General features: G+C 39.1%; 1 protein-coding gene across 1 annotated transcript; it reads right to left on the reverse strand.

Moving 5' to 3' along the window:
• Positions 1–6226: 6226 nt before the first annotated feature.
• Positions 6227–7168, reverse strand: LOC130874974 (olfactory receptor 10J3-like). Its single transcript, XM_057770566.1, has one exon. The coding sequence runs from the start codon at positions 7166–7168 to the stop codon at positions 6227–6229; it is 942 nt and encodes a 313-aa protein (XP_057626549.1).
• Positions 7169–24551: the final 17383 nt, after the last annotated feature.

A 24551-nucleotide genomic window follows, 5' to 3' on the forward strand; every position in this document is an offset into this window, starting at 1 on the left:
AGCTTAATGCCTAACGTAGGCACATAAAGGAACTGATGCCGTTGCTGGCATTCGTAACAGTGATTTTCCATAGCTTCTCAACTGTCAAAGGTCATTCCCAGTATCCACGGAAAAGTCGGTGCCCCAGGATTTGCATAAATGCTTCATTAAACTGTCTGCAGCTGGTTCAGTAACATGTAATAGCAAATGTTCAATAAACACCGGTTTAATAATTTAAAGAATGAGTTGATTCCCTTATTTGTATTTGTAAAAGGGAAGCACAGTTTGAATAAAGCAAGTATGGAGTCGTGTGGCATGGTACCCTTAGAGATTCTGGACTTCTTCAATTGTTTGCTTTCTTCTAGAAGAAAAACCCATGAGGGCACAAATTTATAATAACCTTTCCTCGTCATTGTAAAAAGGAGGTAGCAAGAAGACATAGTAGAACACTGGTGAGGTTGGCAATGTTTCGTACTCTGCTTTCTTTTTTTTTTTTCTTTTTTTTTTTCTTGCTGATTTTTTTATTAATTAATTTAATTATTAAAGATTTCTGCCTCTTCCCCGCCACCACCTCCCATTCCCTCCCCCTCCCCCAATCAAGTCTTCCTTCCTCCTCAGCCCAAAGAGCAAGCAGGTTTCTCTGCCCTGTGGGAGGTCCAAGGACCACCCACCTCCATCCAGGTCTATTAAGGTGAGCATCCAAACTACCTGGGCTCCCACAAAGCCATTACGTGCAATAGGATCAAGAACCCATTGCCATTGTTCTTCAGTTCTCAGTAGTCCTCATTGTCCATTATGTTCAGCGAGACCGGTTTTGTCCCATGCTTTTTCAGTCCCCGGCCAGCTGGCCTTGGTGAGTTCCCGACAGAACATCCCCATTGCCTCAGTGTGTGGGTGCACCCCTCGCCGTCCTGAGTTCCTTGCTCGTGCTCACTCTCCTTCTGCTCCTCCTTTGGATCGTGAGACTTCAGTCCAGTGCTCCAATGTTGGTCTCTGTCTCTGTCTTCTTTCATCGCCTGATGAAGGTTAATATTCAGGGGGATGCTTATATGTTTTTCTTTGGGTTCACCTTCTTATTTAGCTTCTCTAGAGTCACGAATTATAGTCTCAATGTCCTTTATTTATGGCTAGAAACCAAATATGAGTGAGTACATCCCTTGTTGGAGGTTGTGGAGAAAGGGGCACTCTCATCCATTGCTGGTGGGAATGCAAACTTGTGCAACCACTTTGGAAAGCAGTGTGGCGGTTTCTCAGGAAAGTCGGGTTCAACCTACCTCTCGACCCAGCAATACCACTATTGGGAATATACCCAAGAGATGCCCAAACATACAACAAAAGTATATGCTCAACTGTGTTCATAGCAGCATTGTTTGTAATAGCCAGAACCTGGAAACAACCTAGATGTCCTTCAATGGAAGAATGGATGAAGAAAGTATGGAATATATACATATTAGAGTACTACTCAGCAGTAAAAAACAATGACTTCTTGAATTTTGCATACAAATGGACAGAAATTGAAAACACTATCCTGAGTGAGGTAAGCCAGACCCAAAAAGAGGAACATGGGACGTACTCTGCTTTCTATTGTTAGGAGATTTTGATTCTTGATAAAAATTAAGATGACCCAAAGCATGGGAAGTTCACACCAGGATTCATATGTAATCAACTTAGCCTTGTCGGGTAAACCAATCTTATAGTTGCAACTTGTATCATATTCCCATAGAGGAGCAAGGCAATGACATTTGAGAAATTCAGTAAATGATAATCATGGCTTATAGTCCAGGACAGAGGTTCTCAACTTGTGGATCATGACCTCTTTGGGTCAATTTGTAGCAATGAAAATATATCCTGCATATCAGATACTTGCACTATGATCTATAACATAGCAAAATTACAGTTATTAAAAAGCAATGAAAATAATTTTATGGTTGGGGTCATTGCAACAGGAGGAACTGTATTAAAGGGTTGCAGCATTAGGAAGGTTGAAAATCACTGGTGTAGTTCTCCTAATAAGTTCTTGGGTAAAGGGAATAGGTTTGTGTTTATCTCTTTCATTTTGTTACCAAACCATTTAGTGAAGGCCTGGGTCTGTCTCAAAGTGTGAACTGGGTTAAGTTTCTTCCCTGCAGAAATATCCACTATTAGTCACACAGTATAAGACATGGATCAAACTCCTTATTCTTTTACTTTCTAGGTTTATGACTTGAGAAAACCTGCTTGTATACTTATGAGTCAGGCTTTTCATTTCAATAAGAATGAGGATAGGCAACATGTCTAACTGAGTTCCTGCCTATGCTCATGCAGAAAATGAGTTCAGGCTTAAGAAAAACTCTAAGCGATAGGGTCCATGCTGTCAGTGCTGGACTGGCACTTATGACATCCCACGAGAGCAGAGGGTGTTGACTTTGCCCAGACTCTACACCTACTGACATTGTGGGAAACAGTATGAGGGCAATTTGTAAACCCTGCCTAAACCTGAAATTTTCATTTTATCAAGAAATGTTAGTGGGATATGCATAGTAATTACTTCATCTTTCTTTTTTTTTTAAAAAAAAAAGAAAGATGGGAATATGCATATAGTACGTGAACCCCTTTCTCTTCCTCCTCCCCAACATTTTCCTCATTTAATATGGGAAGGAATGACTCCATCCCTGGCACGTGGGTTCATATAAATAGGTGTGGTGAATGTGGAAGTGATTTCTTCTGGGACGCAGGCAGGGAAAAGTTCCCACTGGAAACTCCTGGGTGATTTTATGAGAAACTTTCTCTGCTTCCTGCCCAAGGCTTATTTCAGGATAAACTTTAGACCACTGTTGCCAATATACACAATCAAGACACATTGTTCCACAATTTCCTACAGTGTCAGTGTCTCCGGTGCTGAGCTAGACAGGAAGTTCCTCCTTTATCTCAGACTTGGTTCCATTGCCAAATACTCAGAGTTAGGAACTGAGAGGCACTTGATGTGCATGGAAATTCCAGGCTTGATCAGCTTGAGAGACTTCTGAGGAGTTCCTAGAATCCTGACTATTGCTGTTAACTTTTGCCTCCCTATATCCCCAGTTAAGCTTGGGATGGCCATGGGTGGAGCAGAGAGATGGAAGTCCACGCTGCTTCTCACTGGGTGCTGGACTGGGCCAGGCCGCTGGCAAGCCTTTGAGATTCTGTTTTTCCTGTATGAGAAGGGACTGGACAAGGTGGGCTTAGAGTCTCCCTATTCTCAGACACTGCCACTCATTTACATGTAGTGACTGTCTAGGCTCAGGGGTTCAGCAGTCATTTCCTGCTCAGTGCCAGGGTGGATTTCCTTTCATGCCTCATCACTGGGCACCCGGATCTGTCACCACTTTGGTGTGCTGATTCTCATATATAAATTCCCAGCTAATTTCAGATCTGTGCCTGCCATTTCTATTTTATGTCTTTCGTCTTCATGGCCATTTGCATTCTATTACAGAAGTAACTTAGAAAATTACATTACTATTCTAATAGTTAGTGGTCCCCAGATTATACCCTTTCTTAAAGTGTCTTTTTAAAAATATATGTGAAATATTTTGATCTATGTCAAAGAGTGAGTATGTTATACAGGTTAGTTAAGAAATTTCCTTTCTCGATTTACCTGTTTGTCCTCCTTGGTCACTTCTGAGCTGTACTAAATTGGTCTAGGACAGAGCATAAAGCAACATTTTTTTCTCCCTCAAAACAGATAATCACAAATCCTTATGAGTTTCTGCTACTTAGGGGATGGGAAAACAAATGAACATCTCCTGGCTTGTGACCTTGGAAGATAAATTCCTGGAATGCTTCCAGAATAAAGATTCGGCAAAAGATGTATCAGGAAAGTCTGTTTAGGAAGTAAGTTCTTAGAAGAAAGGTGAATGCCTCCTCATCCAATGGAAATGAAGGACAGAGGGGCACCTCCCTAAACCCAGAGATGCAGTTTCCTGCTGTGGCAGGCACAAGCCCCCAAGGCAGCCTAGGTCTATGGATGACTTTAAAGTTTGTCTCCTGCCCTAAATCACTTGCCCAGGTCTGGACTGTTTCTTAGCAAGTCCTTGTCCCCATATGGTGCTTCAGTTGTTACAGTATTTCCTATTAAAGCCATAGTCGACTGATGCTCTCAGAATCGCTATCAAGGTCATCTGCATATACCATTTGTAACATCCATATTCTTCCATTTTCAAACTGAAAAGGCCTAGGTGTATGGTCAGTCTTGTTGATGCTCAGTACAGCACAGACAGTGGGCAAAAACCTCTCTGCAACGCTGTGGGGTCGGGTGAAAAGGATCTGAAATTACAGAAAATTCAGACGCAAAAATTCTTAACAAAACTTCAAAATGGTTGTGACCGGGTAGATACAACTCAGCACTTGTAACAAAAACATATTTTAAAACTGAAAGAACAGAGCTCATCCACCTGCACTAGAATACGTTAAGGCCGAAAATTGGTTTTTCCACACACGCCAGCTGTTCTAGAAATGGAATTCTAAAATACAGCTGCAGATTGGTGACCCCAGAAGACAAACTCCAGGGCAGAGGCTTGAATGTAGCACCCCCACCTCTGCTGGGGCGAAAGAAGCAGGGGTGAAAGAGAAAAGCTGAAGTGTGAAACGGTCACAGCAGAAGCTTTAAACCATCTCACAGATGGCAGCTCTGGACCCGAGATAGCTCTTCATAATCATCATAGAGAGGAGCCACCATGGAACAGGCAAACCACTAGAAGAAGCCCATCCCCCAAACATGATAAAAATAAAATCCCAGAGACGCAGATCCTTAGCAAGGACACTTCCTGAAGGGGACTCACTGAGAGCCTCACTCCAGGATTCTAGGTTACCCAGAGAGTTCATGTGTGGATCCTAAGGTGTATTCTCTGGGGATGTACATCAGCCTTTGACAAATTCATCTTTAGACATTTGATGCTGTTCCACTGTTCATCCCATCTTTACTTTATATTTTTACTTAATCAGAATTGCTAAGCTATTTTTTAAAAATTGTCTTTTAATCAACTTTGCCAAAAGGAACCACCCTCACCATTTCTGGAAATCTGGACATGTATTAAAGACATAGCACTCCATTTCCATTCCCTGTGTAGACTTCATATTCTCGTCTTTTCTTTTTCCAAAATGACACGTGCTATCTTAAATCAAATCACAGATTGTTCACTTTCATGGGTGTGCTCCACAACTGCCAAACAGTGGATCTGATGTTCTTTTCACAGTGATGTCTACCCTTCCGTACCTATTTTCTCTATTCCAGAATTGAAAGGGTAGACAAAGCTCACCTTGTCAATGTGGTCTTATTCTGGATCTGAGTTTTTTCAAGTGTGCGTAATAGGACTGTGGATAGCTCACACCTGTACTTTCTGTAGCTGGTGCTGTTTTGCTTTCTTACCACTGTGCTGCCCTGCACTTCAAAGACATACTTTAAGTGTCTTGAAAAATCCTCCAAGTCATCACAAAGTATTAATGCAATATTCATGAAACAGAATATAAGATATGATATGTCTTTATACTGACTGCTCCAGCAGCCTTAGCAACAACACATGTGTCTTTCTACACCTGTTTCCATAATTTATATATATATATATCAGATTTAGAAACTTGATGAATTCGTGTTTTTTAACAAATTTGAATTGACACAGTCTTTTATGTCTACCAATGAGGATCTAGTCTGAGAAATAATTTGTAAGCAGTTTTGTCATTGTGACAATATCGCAGAGTGTAGCTACACACCACACATAGTACCAGCATAGGGTACACAACAAGCTTTTTGGTTTCTGCCTTTAAATATGAAGTCTATCATTGGCTTGAAGGTGACTGTGGGATACATGACTGCAACTCACAATATTTTCATGGAGCATGCAGTCATGTGCATATATGAACAGGCCTATACACAAAGCAGTTTGCCTCTGGCTTTGAACAAGGTCTAGGTTTAAAGGAGTTTGGCGGGGAAGTTAGTCAACCGTGACACACATAGCTGGACCAAAGCTTTCAATTAAAAGCCTGTCAAGCCTCTGGATAGAAGTAACCCGGGTTTATAATTTTTCTTTCTACTTACACTAAATATATAAAAATTATCTCATTCCTCTAGAACAGAGCACAGAGAATTCTGAGAGCATAGAAGGAAGCCTCTAGATTATTAACCATTAGTAAAGTCTGGTCTTCTTGATACCATAAGTAAAGGCATTACTAAAAACAACCTAAAATAAGTGCATATTCACAAACTGAAGGAAAATAAGTTCGGAAATGAGCCCGATTAAGATGTAAGTGGCTTTTGCCATATGGCTCTGCGTATGGCGTCTTTGACCTCCTTATTCCGCAGACTGTAAACTAAAGGGTTCAGCAGGGGGGTGATAAGCGTGTAAGTCACTGAGATGAGTCTGTCCTGCCCGAGCAAGCTCTGGGACTTAGGCTTCAGGTAGATGATTGCAGTGCAGCCATAGTGGATGACGACCACTGTGAGGTGGGAGGCACAGGTGGCAAAAGCTTTCTTCCGACCTTCAGCTGAGGCGATCTTCAGGATGGTGGAGATGATCACAATGTAGGAGATGAAGACCACACCCATGGGTAGAATAAGGACACAGACACTGACAACCAAGTTGATAATCTCATTGATAGTGGTATCTGTGCAGGCCAGCTTCAGCAGAGGTCTCACATCACAGAAGAAGTGGGGAATAACAAAGCTATCACAGAAGGGTAGGCTAAACACAGATGTAACTTGGACAATAGCCATGCCTAGGCCAGTTCCCAGTGACCCAGCTGCCAAGTGGACACAAGACTTCCTACCCATGATGACTGAATACCTTAGGGGGTTGCAGATGGCCACATAACGGTCGTATCCCATGACCATGAGTAGGAAACAATTGTTGATTCCAAAAGTTAGATAAAAGAAGATCTGGACCACACAGTCTCGGAAAGCAATTGTGTGGTAAGGATTGAGGAGGTCAGAAAGCATCCGTGGTATAATGGTCACGGTATAGCAGGTATCAGAGATGGACAATATGGCTAGGAAGAAGTACATGGGAGTGTGGAGATGATGATCCAGGTGAATAATAGTCACGATGATCACGTTGCCAGACAGAGTCAGAAAGTATAATGTTAGAAAAACAACAAAAAAAGCAAGTCTGTGCTGCCAACCAAAGCTGGAGAAACCTTCAAAGAGGAACTCTGCTACAAAGGTTGCATTTGACTTTAACATTGAGACTAGTGTATACTTCAGGGAGCAGGGAGAGAACAGAAAGCTGTGATAGGTCAAACATGAACCAGAGTCGGGCTGGGTCAAGGCCTTCAGTGAAGAATGTGTCTACCCTGGGCAAGGCTGGAAACCCCAGAGTCTCAAGGATCAGCTACTGGAGAACTGCTCACACTTCCTCTCTGTGCTACCTTTCCTTTGGGACTGTAGAACTTTTCAACATGACCATGAGATCGAGAGCACAGATGGAGACAAAAAAAAAAAAACAAAAAACCCAACTAGATCAAAATTAAAAGAGAGTTGTAGAAATAGTCTATCTTCAGTTTCTTGAATCATATGTTAGTCCCATTTTAATTCTATAAAATTTCTCCCACGGTTTTCAACAGTGATTATGCTTTGTTTATAGTCCACCAACAGTGCTCAATATTTTCTAACACTTGTACATATTAAAAATATTTATTTATTATTATTCACAAATTCATACATACTTATAATTTGTTTTATATACATCTTAATTTTTAGGATGTTACATCTAATTGTATATTTTAATTTTATTTTTCAAAAAATTAGTGATGTTAAATAACTTTTTATATGCTTACTTAAATCACAAACTTAAAGTGTTAGCTTTACTTTCATATTTATTATAGTGCTATGCATAATAGATAATCTAGAGAAACAAGCCAGGGGTCTGTAGACAAAAAATGACTAAAAAAATTAATATTTGGAATAGGTTGTTGTGGTGCACTTGAAAGGCAGAGACAGTCTGATCTTTGAGTTCAAGACCAGCTTGGTCTACAGAGTGAGTTCCAGGACAGCCAGGTCTGCACAGAGAAATCCTGTCTCAAAATAAAACGAAACAAAAACAAGTGACAATTTAGGTAATAGGGTATAGTTCATTCTGAAAGTAAGGAATTCTGAAATTTGTAGCAATGAAGATTCATCTAGAGTATATCATGCAAGTGAAACAAGCAAGACAGAGCTGGACAATTTGTGTAAGTTAATTAATGTATTCAAAATAATATAGGGTAAATTAGCATTATCAGTAAGTATCAGTAACCAGAGTAGAGAAATTGGAAAATTATTGAACAACTATAACTTTTCAGTATGCAATGTGAATTACTCCTTAAGATTTTTCTGTCTAACATAATGACTATGTTAATAACATTGTGTTAAAATTTTAAGCGTTTTGAGAGGGTAGAACACACAACAAAGCATTGAGACCCTCCAGGAATGTTTGAAGTTCCTGGATATGTCTATTGCATAATTGTGGTGTCCACACCTAACTGCTGTATTTGTTCAATATTCATTGTTTAGTGTATATCAATTATGTTTCAGGATAATTGCCTTAAGAAATAAAAAAAAAAAAACGGTGCCGGCAAGATGACCCAGTGATGAAATTCCAAGCCTGAAGCTTGATTCCAGTACCCACATGGTGGAACTCTCAGAAGTTGTCTTTTGATATCTACAAGCACACCATCATGTGCATGTGTGCATCACACACGTACACATATGCACGCATGTGTGCGCAAACACAAATAAAAAGTGAAATATAACTATTTCTAAATAAACTACTTGACCTTGAGAGAACTGGATCTAGGTCAAAAGCAAGTATGATACTTGATGTAAAAAGCTATATCTGGGAGAAAAAAGACCAGCAGTTTAGTAAAAGATAAAGATTAGAAATAAAAAATGTGTGAAACTAATATTCTTTCTACATTTCACCTAGCTGGTGGCCAAGAGCTGGGAGGTGGGAAGCAGCTCGCAGCTCCTTCTACAGTACCCCATGCTGGATACATTCCCTAGAAGGAGTTCTCCACCTCACAACCCTGGTCTAGTCCTAGACATTGCCTCTCTAGCCCTGGCATCTATCTACCCATGTCATCCTCAAAGATCCTAAGAAGAAGCAAGGCCACTGCCTAGTTTTCCTGCAGTACCTTGTAATAGCTGTTCTCTGGCATCTGAAAATGGCTTCAGAGTGTTTCAATACACGTATTCTGCCACTTCCTAGAATTCTAACAAAGGAAAGAAAAGGGATAAAATGAACTGAGAATCTTTGACAAGGTGAGAATGGGCTTTCCTATGTGGAAGCAATGAAAAAATTCATTTAAACAAAGAAGGAAATGAAGTTCTATGATTTGCTTTATTTCTCCACATCCCACATAATGTCAGGAATAAAAAGAAACTGGACCATCTACCTGTTGTCTTCCCCAAGGTGAAGTCAGAACAGGAGGCTATAATAGGCAGAAATACCCTCCCATTTTTTACCAGGTTTAGCCTTTACTTCCATCCGGAAAGCCGAGGGTCCATTTAATTGCTTTTCTTCCCTTACACACTGTCTTAATGGCATAGTTTTCTGAAACACCCTGTCTTTCCTCTCCTTCCCACTAGCACTCCACACCTGATGCCCATCATCCTGCCCTGTATCACTGCAACTGTTTCTCTATCCACGTTGCACGTTCCAGATGAGTTGATCATTGTCCACACTTCTACATGAATGCTGTAATCATGTTTTCATGAAAAACTACTCATAGGACACTCCTGCATAAATTTCTTCAATCACTTCAAAGTTTTAACCACAATGTTCAACATTCCCTTGCAAACTGATTATAGTAATAGAACACAGGGCTACCATGAATTAAACAGCTTAATGCAGATGAAGAATTTGATCTGGTACTTGACAAACAGAAAGCCCATAATAAATAGTCATTTATTAGTAGTTATTCCTTTCTGTTTGACAACATAGCCAGTTGAAATTCAATCACACCTTTCTGTACTTGTAAACAATCCTTTGAATACTTCAAACCTGATTTTATAAATTTTCTAATTTCACCATCTCATTCACCTTTGAAATCTTTCTGGAGGTGCATTGAGCAGAATCACAAATAGCTATATGAACTGCCCCATCATGGGTATGGATTAGGTAAAACACAATTTTTGTTTGTTTGTTTCTAACAGTCTGCTTATGATGCCCAAAATTTTACTTCATGGTGGTTGCTTATCCAACTATTGTAACTGGGAACAGTGGGCAGTTTCATCAGGATCCTTGTCTGGTATGCAACTGATAATTTGGAGGAGACTCCTTTACAACAAGTTTCCATTATACCAGCATACATTAAAATTCATGCTTGTTATTCTTAGAACTTAATTTCATTTCAGTGAATGAAAGGCATTTTTCAGGCCTGTACTTTTATGCTCATGGCCTGGAATATTTTTTCCTGCCTTCTCCAGTGTACCATTTTTTTTTATTATTCTTTTTTAATTAAAATTTCCACCTGCTCCCCGTTTCCCATTTCCCTCCCCTTCTCCCAAATATTGCCCCTCCCCCCACTTCCCTCCCCCTATCCCCACTCCTCTTCTCCTCCCCCCACTCCATTCCCCCTCCCTCTCGATACTGAAGAGCAGTCCAAATTCCCTGCCCTGCGGGAAGACCAAGGTCCTTCTATCTACGTCCAGAAAGGTGAGCGTCCAAACAGGCTAAGCTCCCACAAAGCCAGTTCATGTATTAGGATCAAAACCTAGTGCCATTGTCCTTGGCTTCTCATCAGTCTTCATTGACCGCCATGCTCAGAGAGTCCGGAATCAACCCATGCTTATTCAGTCCCAGACCAGCTGGCCTTGGTGGGCTCCCAATAAATCAGTTCCACTATGCTAATGAACCCAATAAAAAAATGGGGCACTGATCTGAACAGAGAATTCTCAACAGAAGAAATTCAAATGGCCAAAAGACACCTAAGGTCATGCTCAACCTCCTTAGCGATAAGGGAAATGCAAATTAAAACAACTTTGAGATACCATCTTACACCTGTCAGAATGGCTAAAATCAAAAACACCAATGATAGCCTTTGCTGGAGAGGTTGTGGAGAAAGAGGCACACTCATTCATTGCTGGTGGGAATGCAAACTTGTGCAACCACTTTGGAAATCAGTGTGGCGATTTCTCAGGAAATTTGGGATCAACCTACCCCAAGATCCAGTAATACCACTATTGGGAATATACCCAAGAGATGCCACATCAAATGACAAAAGTATCTGTTCAACTATGTTCATAGCAGCATTGTTTGTAATAGCCAAAACCTGGAAACAACCTAGATGCCCTTCAATGGAGGAATGGATGAAGAAAGTGTGGAATATATACATATTAGAGTACTACTCAGCAGTAAAAAACAATGACTTCTCGAATTTTGCATGCAAATGGATGGAAATAGAAAACACTATCCTGAGTGAGGTATCCCAGACCCAAAAAGAGGAACATGGGATGTACTCACTCATAATCGGTTTCTAGCCATAAATAAAAGACAGTAAGCACATAATGTGTGATCCTATAGAAGCTAAATAAGAAAGTGAACCCAAAGAAAATCATATAGTCATCCGCATGGAGAGGGGGAAGTAGACAAGATTGCAGGGCAAAAACTGGGAACTTGCGGGTGAAGTGGCATGGGGCAAAGGGGAAATGGGATGAGAAATATGAGAAGGGGAGGATGGGAGGAGCTCGGGGGATTGGGATGGTTGGGATATAGGAAGGATGGATACGGGAGCAGCGAAGTATATATCCTATCTAAGGGAGCCATCTTAGGGTTGGCAAGAGACTTGACTCTTGAGGGGTTCGCAGGTGTCCAGGAATATGTCCCCAGCTGGTACCTTGGGCAACTAAGGAGAGGGAACCTGAAATGACCCTATCCTATACTGATGAATATCTTGCATATCACCTTAGAACCTTCATCTGGCGATGGATCGAGGTAGAGACAGAGTCTCAATTTGGAGCAACGGTCTGAGCTCTTAAGGTCCAAATGAGGAGCAGAAGGAGGGAGAACATGAGCTCCAGTGTACCTATTTAAGGTTATTAACAGCCTAAAAGTTTCTTTCCTGTTACCATTATGTGATTGCCGCTTAAACAAAGAAGAGTAACTTAGAGACATTGACAAGAGTAGAAGTACTCAGCTAGGCATTGGGCATGTAAGTAAGGAGAACAGAATAAGAAATGGTAAAGTAGGGAGTAGCAATTGTATGGAAAGCACAAGGTTCACGGAATGCTTTAGCTTAGAGGGCTTTTTATTGCCTTTCTTTTCTATCAGGAATTTGGCATAAAAGTTAGTACCAAGTCTTGTCTCTGGACAAATTCTGAATGAGTATATTGTTTGTTATTCTTATATTTTATTGTTTGTTATATATATATGCATTTTCTGAATGCTTCAACAATCCCGTTTGCATATTACTTTGCTGAAACCAAACTTTGCTTGGTTACCTTCAGGAAACCATGTCTTTAACATACAATGTATTCAATGGTTGAAAGTATAAGAACAGTGATGGAGAGTGGAAGAGAAACACAATCAAGATGGTCTTTGAGCTCACAAAACTAGTGTTCCTGAACTGCTTTGGACGACAGACTTAATGCAAAGCCCTTCAAGTATTCTATTCCCTCTTTACCATATTATACAATATATTCATTTGTATTCTAGACAGACCCATATAGGCCATATCAGAGGCCATGATCACCTTCTTCTATAGACTGCCACTGGGATGGAGATGTGACAACTGATTGTTTCTTGTAAGTGTTCCCCCCTCTTCACAGAAAATAAATTAAGACTCACCAGGTAGTTAACTTCTTAGATCTTCTAGAGAGCTGTGTTCAAGCCCAATTCCCATCCATCATTCTGAAATCTTTATCATCTATAATAATATATTATATATTTTTACTAAAAGATAAAAAATGTTCCTAAGATTTTTGTCAAGGCTCTTTTTAAAAATATCTAAAACCTACCAGTTACTCAACTTTAGGTTACCTAGCAAAAACAAATATGTATTACCCAATACACAGTGTTTTGTTACAGTTACTGAGGTTTTAGGAACCCCTGGTTTGTTAGCAGCTGACAAACCTCCAAAAAATCACACCTGAAAGTGGCTACTTCAGAGGAGAGAAACAATCCTGTGTATGAGACCAAAACTAAAGACTAAGTTTCTTCAGGTTTTCTAGTCCTACCCACAGTGACCCTGTCTGTAGACCATAAAGCAGTAACTCTAAATGGGAGGAGGGTAATAAAGCTCAAAACTTCTGCCGCTATCCTGGGTGTCTTCCTCCCAAACAACCCCTTTTACTCCCTAATGATTAATGGAAGAAAATAAGCTATGAACAGTATGGTGCCTTGAGACCTCGCTACTGAAACAGTTCATTAACTAACCCTGACACTCGCCCTTGGGAGAAGAGAGCTGGTTGAGTTATTAGAAGCTATCTCTCTGGTTAAAAGGTTAACTTTCCATCTTGGACTGGGTCAGCATCCTGTTGAGATCTAGGCTATGTTTTCTGTTCATTTCTCCAATGCCAACAGAAGGGATCTTATGGCCTGGTGAATTCTAAGAAGAGAGCAGAAGCAGCTATCAAATAGAGTTTGAGCAAGGATCTTTAGAGTCAGACATACACAAGGATGATTTCTGGTACTTTGACACTTGAAGCCACTTTAAGGTGTCTAGGTGGAAACATCAATCCTGTCCCAGAACCTGTTGTGTGAACTTTTAAACTGATATGTCTCATCTCTGCTTCAGTCACCTCATACTCTACACTCATTCTGAAGCCTTAACTCAAGTTGGCCCCAAACCTGAGCCTCACTGGTTATTCTTGCTACCCTTTAACCATTTGATTTCCCATAGCCCAAATAGATATTCAACTACAATTTTAAAATAAACAAAATAAGGACTCATTTTCACATTTGTGAGGCTGTTTAGATTCCTCACATTCAACTTTGATCTTTCAGTATTCTTATAATTGGATTGTTTAAGCAATAATTACTAAGACTTTTCATTTGTTCTTATAAAGTGCTACATATAAAGCTATGCAGTATACATACACTCACTCATCATATCCTCCAAATACCTTACTTAGAACATAATTATACCTGCTTTTCATGGCATGATCTTTTTTTCCTCTGGGGCATTGAGTTGATAATCAAGAAACCAGCATAAAAAAAAGACCCATAAGACACCTGATCTTGTAAGTTATGACATATATATATATATATATATATATATATATATATATACACACACACACACATATATATATATATATTACTTTAAGTTATTATCAATGATAGTGGAATTTCCAGAGATAACAAACTAAGATATCAATTTGTAATACTGAACAGAGGATTGGAGGACTGATTCAGTTTCCATAGAATGGAATTTTACGCTTTTTGTTGAGCAGACTGTAGTAATATGAGCGGCGGGGCTGCGTCCCCGGCACCCGGCTGCCCGCATGGCTTTACCCAATATAATTACATGGAAACTGTATTCTTTTAATCACTGCCTGGCCCATTAGTTCCAGCCTCTTATTGGCTAGCTCTTACATATTGATCTAACCCATTTCTGATATTCTGTGTAGCCCCACGAGGTGGCTTACCAGGGAGATCTTAGCCTGCATCTGTCTGGAATGGGAGAATCATGGCTACTCCTGACTCGGCTTCTTTCTCCCAGAATTCTGTTCTGTTTACTCCACCCACCTAAGGGTTGGCCTATCAAATGGGCCTAGGCAGTTTCTTTATTAATTAACCAATGAAAGCAACAGATTAATACAAGACCCACCTCCATGAGCAGACAGCTGTTTAAGGAGATGAATTTTCTCATCCAGACCTCTGTTTATTCATCTCTTAGTGATGACATCATAAAATAAAATGACTCTGGTTCTCTGCCAGATTTTGCATCCCACTCTGAGTTTTTCCCATTGTTTTACATCACCTCACACTAATGCCAGAAATGTGTGTTTGCGTGTATGTGTGTGTGCGCGCGTGTGTGCTTAAGAAACTGAGTTCAGTGAGAGAGCTAGAGTCATTGATTCTTTACCAGAGTTCTTTTCAGCCTTACACTCTTTATTTCTTTATATAATCAATTCTACTGCATCCCCAAAACAATGCTATCATCACTGAGTGATATAAATATAATTACATTCTTTAAGAATCAAGCATTTAGAAAGGAGGGATGTAAATAAATGTGTTCGTCTGTGGTCTCTTTGAGAAACTGTCATTTAGTGTTTGTTGTCTTTGTTCAAAAGAACCTAGAAACTGACAGAGCATCTGCAGTCCCCATATGTGCTTATACATGGAAGAGTCAGTGGAAACACATTAACCCTCACAAAGATTGAAACTAGATTCAAGTTCACTTAGTCCCCAGTTAGATAAATAGGATCTTGTCCCTACTACCACCTGCCAGGGAGTACAATAAAATCCCTACTACAGGAAGGTAATGTAATCTAGAGCTTCAATTTGTCTTTATAATATATTTATAGAAAGCAGGGATAAGAAACTGTGGCCTGCCAGTTGATGGAATCAACATCTGATTGTGTACAGACATCAAGATGTAAAAGAGTTCAGAATTTAAAATCAATTAATGAACAAAAGGAAAGATATTTTTGAAACAAAAAGTATGTGATAGTTTAATTTTAGTAATCACAAAATTAAGTTGATTTTCAGTGGCTTTAATTTATGTATTATTTATAGCCATTTTGAATTACCTTTGCAAAATTTAATACAACAGAGACTATGTTCAAAAACCTTAAATTATTTATTATTTGACCCTTATCAGGAAAAAAATTAGACTCCTGATAGATGTTCAGAATGCAACAGAACTTTACAGATGCAGCAGAAGAAAGGAACAAAGAGCTAAATGTCAAGCAGAAGGCAAAGCACACCATAGAGACAGACCAATAAAAATTACGCTGTGGACTCAATAAGATACAACTTTAAAATGACTTCAAATGTTATAAACCCTCCCAAAGATGATCCACAATGAGTTTCACCTGTGTATAAAGCCCTTTATTATACTGTGGACAGAACTGGAGTTGTCAAATTTCTAATATAATATAGCAAAGATGATAGGATATTGCTACCATGTTAAAATGAATTACCTAGAGATCTGTCTTATTATACATTTTATAGAATGATACATACAGTTAAAGGCACAAAAAAGAAGTTAAAGTTAAAGGTCCATGTAACCATACTGGAGAAAGACGTAGTTCTTCAGACACTTTGAATAAACAAGGTGTTGCGTATAAGACTACCTGTTGTAGTAAGGGGCCACTTGTTTGTTCCTGACTGCTCAGCCCCAAAATAATCACACAGAAACTATATTATTTAAATTACTGCTTGGCCTATTAGCTCTAGCTTTTTTTTTTAATATTTATTTATTATGTATACAATATTCTGTCTGTGTGTATGTCTGCAGGCCAGAAGAGGGCACCAGACCTCATTACGGATGGTTGTGAGCCACCATGTGGTTGCTGGGAATTGAACTCAGGACCTTTGGAAGAGCAGGCAATGCTCTTAACCTCTGAGCCATCTCTCCAGCCCCCTAGCTCTAGCTTTTTATTGGCTAGTTCTTACATCTTAATTTAACCCATTTCTATTAATTTGTGTCTCACCATGTGCCTGTGGCTTACTGGCAAGGTTCCAGCTTGTCTGTTCCCAGTGGTGGCTACATGGCATCACTTGACTCCTCCTTCTTTATCCCAGCATTCAGTTTAGTTTTCCCACCTAGCTCTATTATGCTAAGCCACTGGCCAAAACAGCTTCTTTATTCATTAACCAATAAAATCAAAACATAGACGGAAGTACCAGCTTATGACAGGACTATGTATGTGCAAAGCACCTGAGTAATTTCTACAAACTAAAACTCACAATTGGCAACCAGAAAGAAAAGAAATTTCAGTCCTCTAATCACAAGGACCTAATTCTCTCAGGAGTTTGGAAGTGCGTGCCCCTCTGTATCAATGGCCACACCCCTGTACATATTCTGCAGTTCAAGAGACCTTGAGCAGAAAAGTCGACACGATGGTGCCCAGATACCTGAGTAAAGAAACAAGTCAAAATTGTATGTTGATTAAAGGTATTGAGTTTGTTATATGGCAATTAAAAAATTACTATGATCAATATTGGATGTAAAATAATGAACTCATGAGCTGAATGTTTTAAAATGGTGATGGGAAATAAAAATGGGTAGAAGGACACCTTCAAAGTGGTGAAAGAAAATAGCTGCTGAATGAGTTTCAAACTCAGTGAAATACTCCTTGAAAAGGAACCCAAATTTTGTTATTGAACTTGTATCACATGTCTTTATACAACTTGGAAAAGTCCAGTAAGTCATATTAATGAAAACTCTCATATCCGGACACAGACTCTTGAGGGATTATTTTTCAATTTACATTCTTTCATGACAGTGAGATAACTCTTTATCACTAAGTGAATGTCATTAAGTTTCTGCCTTTTGATCAACCATCATTTAGAAAGAGTAATCCATGCAAAAGAAAACATGGGTGATGCAAATTCAGATCCATTTTTTTTGTCTTCCTGGGCTACTATGACTTCAGGATTTCATTTCTAAAAGGAGTGATAACTGTAATCCCATCATGCTCTTAGGCTCATCTCAAAATCAATGAAGAGGCTGAATCTATAAGTGCTTTTTGTATCACATATTTATAAATATTTTAGAACTTCTAATTTCTATGGAGATCTCTCACAACCCTTCCCCTGTCCCTGATAATATAGATAGGTGTCTTGATAGCGCAAGGAAAGAGCCAAGGAAAGAGGAACAAATAGTTATGAACATGAGGCAGTCAGTGACAAGATGGTTTTTAGATTACCCATATTCTAAATTTTAATGCCATGAGGTAGTATATCTGGAAAAGAAACTTACTGATATTCATAAGACATACAGCTCTGTTTTTTCACTAAGGAATGCTTTGGTTTCAAATACAGAGAAAGTCCTTGAATATGTTTTTTTCATTGTCTCTTACTTTTGTTCTCCCCTTTTCCCTTCCTTCTTGTCTTTCCTTATTCCATGCCTTATCATTCTTTAAGCTCAGATTTTATAGGAGATCTCTTCCTAATATCCATCACTTTTTTCCATTATTACAATTCAGAAACATAAGACAAGATCCTTAGGGGGTAGCCCTTCACGTGGGTTCATATAAATAGGCCTGTTGAGGGGAAAGGGACCCACAGGAAGCTTCTTATACTGTTGCAGGACATATTTCAGGACACAGATTTCAGATCACATTCATTAAGGTTGTGTTCCTCCACAGTGTCCCCTACAATGTGTCTGTGTATCAGCTGCTGGACAACAACACAAACTCTCAGACATAGGTCTAAGGCCAAATGTTCCTCAATACAAACTTAAGGATTCTTCCTGTGAGTAGAAATTTGAGACTTGACCAGCTTGACACACACATCCTGAGCGTCTGCAGAATCTTGAGTATCATAATTCACATAATTCATGGACTCTGTCATGTTCAGAGCATATGTTCAAGTTGCTCCTATCTGTGGGGTTAAAACATATATGCTTTACCAATAACTAAGGTTCTATTTTTCTCTAGATAAGAGAAGCTAGGATAAGGTCATATCTAAGGTTTCCTTCATCCCTAGATTTGTGTCACTCATTATTTTATCACTGTTCTGTTTATGTTGTGATTATTCAAGTACAGATGCTCAGGAGCTATATTCCCCATGCAGAGAAAGATGGGTTTCTTTTCATTCTGTATCACTGGTCTTTCAGGTCTCTTATGAGCTCATTTGTGTATCTAAATCTGAGGTTTGTTTTATGTCTGTGTCCAATTCTTTATTTACTCTTTTTTTCCTTCATAGCCTCTCATTTATATTCCAGAAAAAATATTGGAAACTGGGCTAAAACTTTAATATTTTGTGTTCCCTAACTTACATATGTATACTTATTATTTATATTTTATATTTCATAAAATATTTTTATCTATCTATATCAAAAAGCAAGTATGTTCTACAAACAAATAAAACTTATACCCCATAATTCTGCCCCTGAAAACACTTCCCCAAGCCCATGTCATCCCAACAAGTCTCTAGCCTTGAGGTTGGGCCCTCCCAACAAACCAAGAAGACTTCTGCCAAGCAGGACAAGGTCACACAAGCCAAAAATGGTGAGTGACCCGTCTGTCTGCAGAATTATACTCACCCACCATGCATTCTGTCTACCATGACCATTCCCTAGGCCAACATCATCTCAGCTCATCCCTGGCTCTGCTGCCACTGGGTCTTTACCTCTAATCCCAATGGACTTCTGCCACTAAGGAACAGAATACACCAGCCATAATGCGTGAGTGACCCAACTACCAAAGGAACTGCACCCCTTCTGAATTCTGTTCCTAGTGACCCTTCCTCAAGCCTACACAGTCTTAGCTAGCCCCAGCCCCATACCTGGATCCTCTCCCCAACTCCAGAAGAAAACCACCCTAACCAGTCAACAAGCAGCTCTTCCCTAGAACTCCAGCAGATTCCATAGGCCCAGACACAGCACACACCAGTTAGAAGAACAACTCCAGCAGCTCTATTAGCAGCCAGGCTGGTCCTAGGTACCACAGAAGAAGACTCAGGCTTCAATGGAGGCCAGACTGGATCTAGAAATTAAGAAGACTTTGACTTTACCAGAAGCCAGACCAGATCAAGGAATACAAGGCCCCTAAACCCCAGTGAAGACACCCTACTGGCCCTGAAGACTCATCAGTCACCATAACTGTTAACCACATAGGTTAGAAGACCAGAGAGAAAACATAAAACAAGGAACAAAACACCAATTCCACAAAGACAAACACAGAAATCAACACCTAGAACTGTAATCACCCCAAATCTATATGGCTAAATGCTAGTGTAAGGACATAATCAATAACATAAAGGTCAATATGTCACCATTAAAACTCAGCTTTCCTATGATAGCAAGACCTGAGCATTTCAATGCAGCTGAAACATGGGGAAATAATTTTATGAAGATGATAGAGGTCCTTAAAGAAAAAATAGAAAAATTTCTTAACTAAATGGGGGAAAAGACAACTAAAATACTGAAGGAAATCAACAAATCTCTTAGAGAATGTCAAGGAAACCAAGAAAAAAGAGAACAAACAAATAAAATGGCTCAAGATTTGAAAATGGAAATAGAAACAATAAAGAAAACACAAACTGAGGGAATTCTGGAAATGGAAAACCTGGGGAAGCAATCAGGCACTACAAATGCAAGCATCACCAACAGATTACAAGAGATGAAAAAGAGAGTCTCAGGAATTGAAGATATAATAGAGGAAATAGAAGCATAAGTCATAGGAATGGTTAAACCTGAAAAAATCCTAACACAAAACATCCAGGAAATATGGAACACTATTAAAAGACCAAACCTAAGAATAATAGGGAGAGAAGTGAGAGAAGAATCCCTGATCAAAGGCCTAAAAAACATATTCAACAAAACCATAGAAGAAAAAATTTCCAACATAAAGGAAGAATACCTATAAAGATACATGAAACTTACAAACACCACTTAGACAACACTAGTAAAAAGTCACATTCCCAACTAATAATCAAACCACTAAGCATACAGAATAAAGAAAGACTATTAAAAGCTGCAAAGGAAAAAGTCAGGTAACATATAAAGGCAGACCTATCAGAATTACACCAGACTTCTCAATGGAGACTCTGAAAGTCAGAAGAACCAAGATAGACCTCTTGCAGACTCTAAGAGACCATGGATGCCAGACCAAACCACTATACCCAGCAAAACTTTCAATCACCATAGATGGGAAAAACAAGCTATTTCATTTTGTTATTGAACTTGTATCACATGTCTTTATACAACTTGGAAAAATCCAGTAAGTCATATTAATGAAAACTCATATCCGGACACAGACTCTTGGGGGATTATTTTCCAATTTATATTCTTTCATGATAATGAGATAAATCTTTATCACTAAGTGAATGTCATTAAGTTTCTGCCTTTTGATCAACCATCATTTAGAAAGAGTAATCCATGCAGAAGAAAACATGGATGATGCAAATTCAGATCCATTTTTTAAGTTTGTTTTCCTGGGCTACTATGACTTCAGGATTTCATTTCTAAAAGGAGTGATAACTGTAATCCCACCATGCTCTCAGGTTCATCTCAAAATCAATGGCACATGAGACCACTTCCTGAATAGAACGCCAGTAGCACTGACACTGAGATTGACAATTAACAAATGGGACCTCTTGAAACTAAAAAGCTTCTCTAAGACAAAGGACACTACCAATAAGACAAAATGGCAGCCTACAGAATGGGTGAAGATCTTCACCAACCCCACATCTGTCAGAAGACTGATATCCAAAATATGTAAAGAACTCAAGAAACTAGACATCAAAATATCAAACAATCCCATTAAAAATGGGATACAGTTTGGCTTTTTTTTGAGATAGGGTTTCTATGTGTAGCTTTAGTGTCTGTACTAGCTCTTGTAGACCAGGCTGGACTCAAACTTACAGAGATCTGCCTGCCTCTGTCTCCAAGTGCTGGGATTAAAGGCATGTGTTATCATCACCCAGTGGGATACAGTTTTAGAGAATTCTCAACAGATCGATCTCAAATCGCTAAGATACACTTAAATAATTGTTCAGCATCTTTGAATATCATGCAAATGCAAATCAAAACAATTCTGTGAGATACTATCTTACACCAGTCAAAATGACTAAGATCAAAAATGCTAATGACAGCCTATTTTAGAAAGGATATGGAGTAAGGGGAATATTCCTCCATTGCTGGTTGAAGTGCAAATTTGTGCAGTCAATTTGGAAATTGGAAATTTATCTAGCTCAAGACTCAGCAATACCACACTTGGGCATATACCCAAAGGATTCAAAATCATATCACAAGGACACCTGATCAACTATGTTCATAGTAGTATTATTAGTAATAGGTAGAACCTGAAAACAACTTAAATGCCCCTCAACCAAAGAATGGATAAACAAAATGTGGTACATTTACACAATGGAGTATTACTGAGTGGAAAAAAAATGACATTATGAAATTTGCAGGCAAATGGATGGAACTAGAAAAAAGTGATCCAGAGTGAGGTAACCCAGACCCAGAAAGACAAACACAGTATGTACTCACTTATAAGTGGATACCAGGCTATAGTCCTCAGTCCCAGAGAAGCTAGGTAACATGGTGAACCCCAAGAGACACACATGGATCTCCCTAGGAAGAGGGAATAGATGAGATGCTGTGAGTAGACTGGGGTGATGGGGGGGTAGAGAAAAAGGGAGGTGGAAATGGAAACATGATGAATTATGATGGTCAAGTTGGAGCCAGGATGGAGGGGGAGAATAATGAAAGAGATATCTTGATAGAGGGGAGCATTAAAGGGTGAGGAAGAAACCTGGTTCCAGGGAAACTCCCAGGAATCCACAAGGTTGACCCCAACTAAGACTTAATTTAAAATATCAAATGACCCCAATAGTCTTTAAACTTCACTCTGAATCCTTATATGCCTGGCCTCCATCATCTGCATTGCTCTCTCTCTCTCTCTCTCTCTCTCTCTCTCTCTCTCTCTCTCTCTCTCTCTCTCTCTCCTCTCTCTCTCTCTCTTTTTAAAGATTTATTTATTTATTATGTGTATAGCATTCCTTCCATGTGTGCCCTCATTTCCAGAAAGGGGCACCAGGTCTCATTATAGATGGCTGTGAGCCACCATGTGGTTGCTGGGAATTGAACTCAGGACCTCTGGAAGAACAGTCAGTGCTCTTAACCACTGAGCCATCTTTCCAGCCCCTGCATTGCTCTCAATAGTCTTATCTTTCCAGCCCCTACAGAACATCCACCAAGCAGTGAAAGGTCAATGTTTTTTCTTACACAAAGTTCCAAAGTCCTCCCAAAATCCTCTCTACAATGACATAGTTGTGTCTGTCATAGTGATACCCCACTATTAGACCGACTTTCCTTAATCAGTTTCCATTGCTGTGATGAAACACCATGACGGAAAGTAAGTTGTGGAAGAAAGTGTCAAGCTGACACAAAACTATCAAACGCACTCACTGACATTGTTTGCAGTTGTACTCTTTCTTTCTCAAACACTGGGAAGGCATAGACATACCTTGAGCATGTTTGTTATTGCACATGACTATATTTGAAACTGTGTTTCTAGATGGTAGAGGCATCAGGCTGCAGTGAAAACAAACTGTCCATAAGGAATCGTTAGAAGACAAAAAAGAAAGAAAAAAAAGTATTTCTTGATCCAAAGAAAAAAATCATGTTTTTATTTATAACCAGTTTTTTTTCCAAGAAGATAATGCTGTGTTGTTGACAACTAAATTGAGTCACAATGAATTTAGCTCAATACACATGATAGAATCATTTTTAAAACTTTCCACTACAATATGTGATAGCTAAAAATTGAGCAATTGTCTTATGTCAATCATTGTTCTAGAAATGGAATCTTAAATAGTATAGTTTAGAGGTGCTGGTAATGGACTGAGATATATACTTAAATGCATCAAGTTCATTGTTGGGTGCTCCCTGCTATTCTGTCAAAGAGAAGGAAGCAGGAATGAAAAGCAAAAGAAATTGAAGTGATAGAAAGTTACAGAAAAAAACCCTCAAACTATCTCATAGGTGAGCACTCATGTGGGAACTATATTATCTTTTCATAGTCATCAAAGAGAGTCAATTCCCTGAAATAGAAAGCCACTGGTGGCAACATGCACCCAAAACTAAGTAGAAACTTGGAGACTGGGGTTCCTTAGCAAGAATTATTCCTGATGGGGACTCACTGTGAGTCTCAGCCCAGTGTTCTCCCACCACCTGGATAAATGCATATGCAAGCCCTGATTGGTAAAAGCTGGGGATGTACACCAATATCCAACAGATGACTTCAGAAAAGAGTTGGCATTACATGTATCATCAGACTTAGACTCAACAGCGTTGAACCAAGTTCACCAGAACTGTGAGGCAACCATTTTTAATTGTATTTTGCCCATACAATTAAAGTAAAACCACCATCAATTCTACAAATCTAAACACAAACGCAAAGGTATTCATCCCAGACCAAACTCAGTGTATCACTTTATTTCTGTAAAGTGACATACGTTTATTTTAATAAAAAGACTTGTTCATTTCCACAGTCTTGCTCAATCCCCAGCATTTTATAGGAGATGCATACCTCTACAGAATCACACCACAGGATCAGACACAAATTGTTAGAACCTCTGGGCTTTTGTTCTCCAGCATAGATGACTAGCACAGAGGACAACAGTGAGAGAGAGCTCCTTCCTCATATCAAATCATCCATTCTCACTTTCCATCATAGACAGGGCAGACATTTAATGCTGTATTGAACTCTCTTTTAAAGCAAAGATATCAAAGTCTTCTTAAAATTAACCAAAACTGTTTAGGAAAAACTTACATTATTGAGTGTAATTTTGGAGTTCTGTTCATTAATAAATATTATCTGAGTTGTAGTTAAAGTGCTTATAATTTTAGCAACTGTGTTTTTCTAGAGTTTAGATTCACCCTAAAAGATGAACTATACATTTACTGGGTTCCTTTCAACCTATATACCCCTTTACTTGAATGTAAGAAAAATAGGTTAAACT

This window comes from Chionomys nivalis, chromosome 5 (assembly GCF_950005125.1).
Source record: "Chionomys nivalis chromosome 5, mChiNiv1.1, whole genome shotgun sequence".
Classification (NCBI taxonomy): Eukaryota; Metazoa; Chordata; class Mammalia; order Rodentia; family Cricetidae; genus Chionomys; species Chionomys nivalis.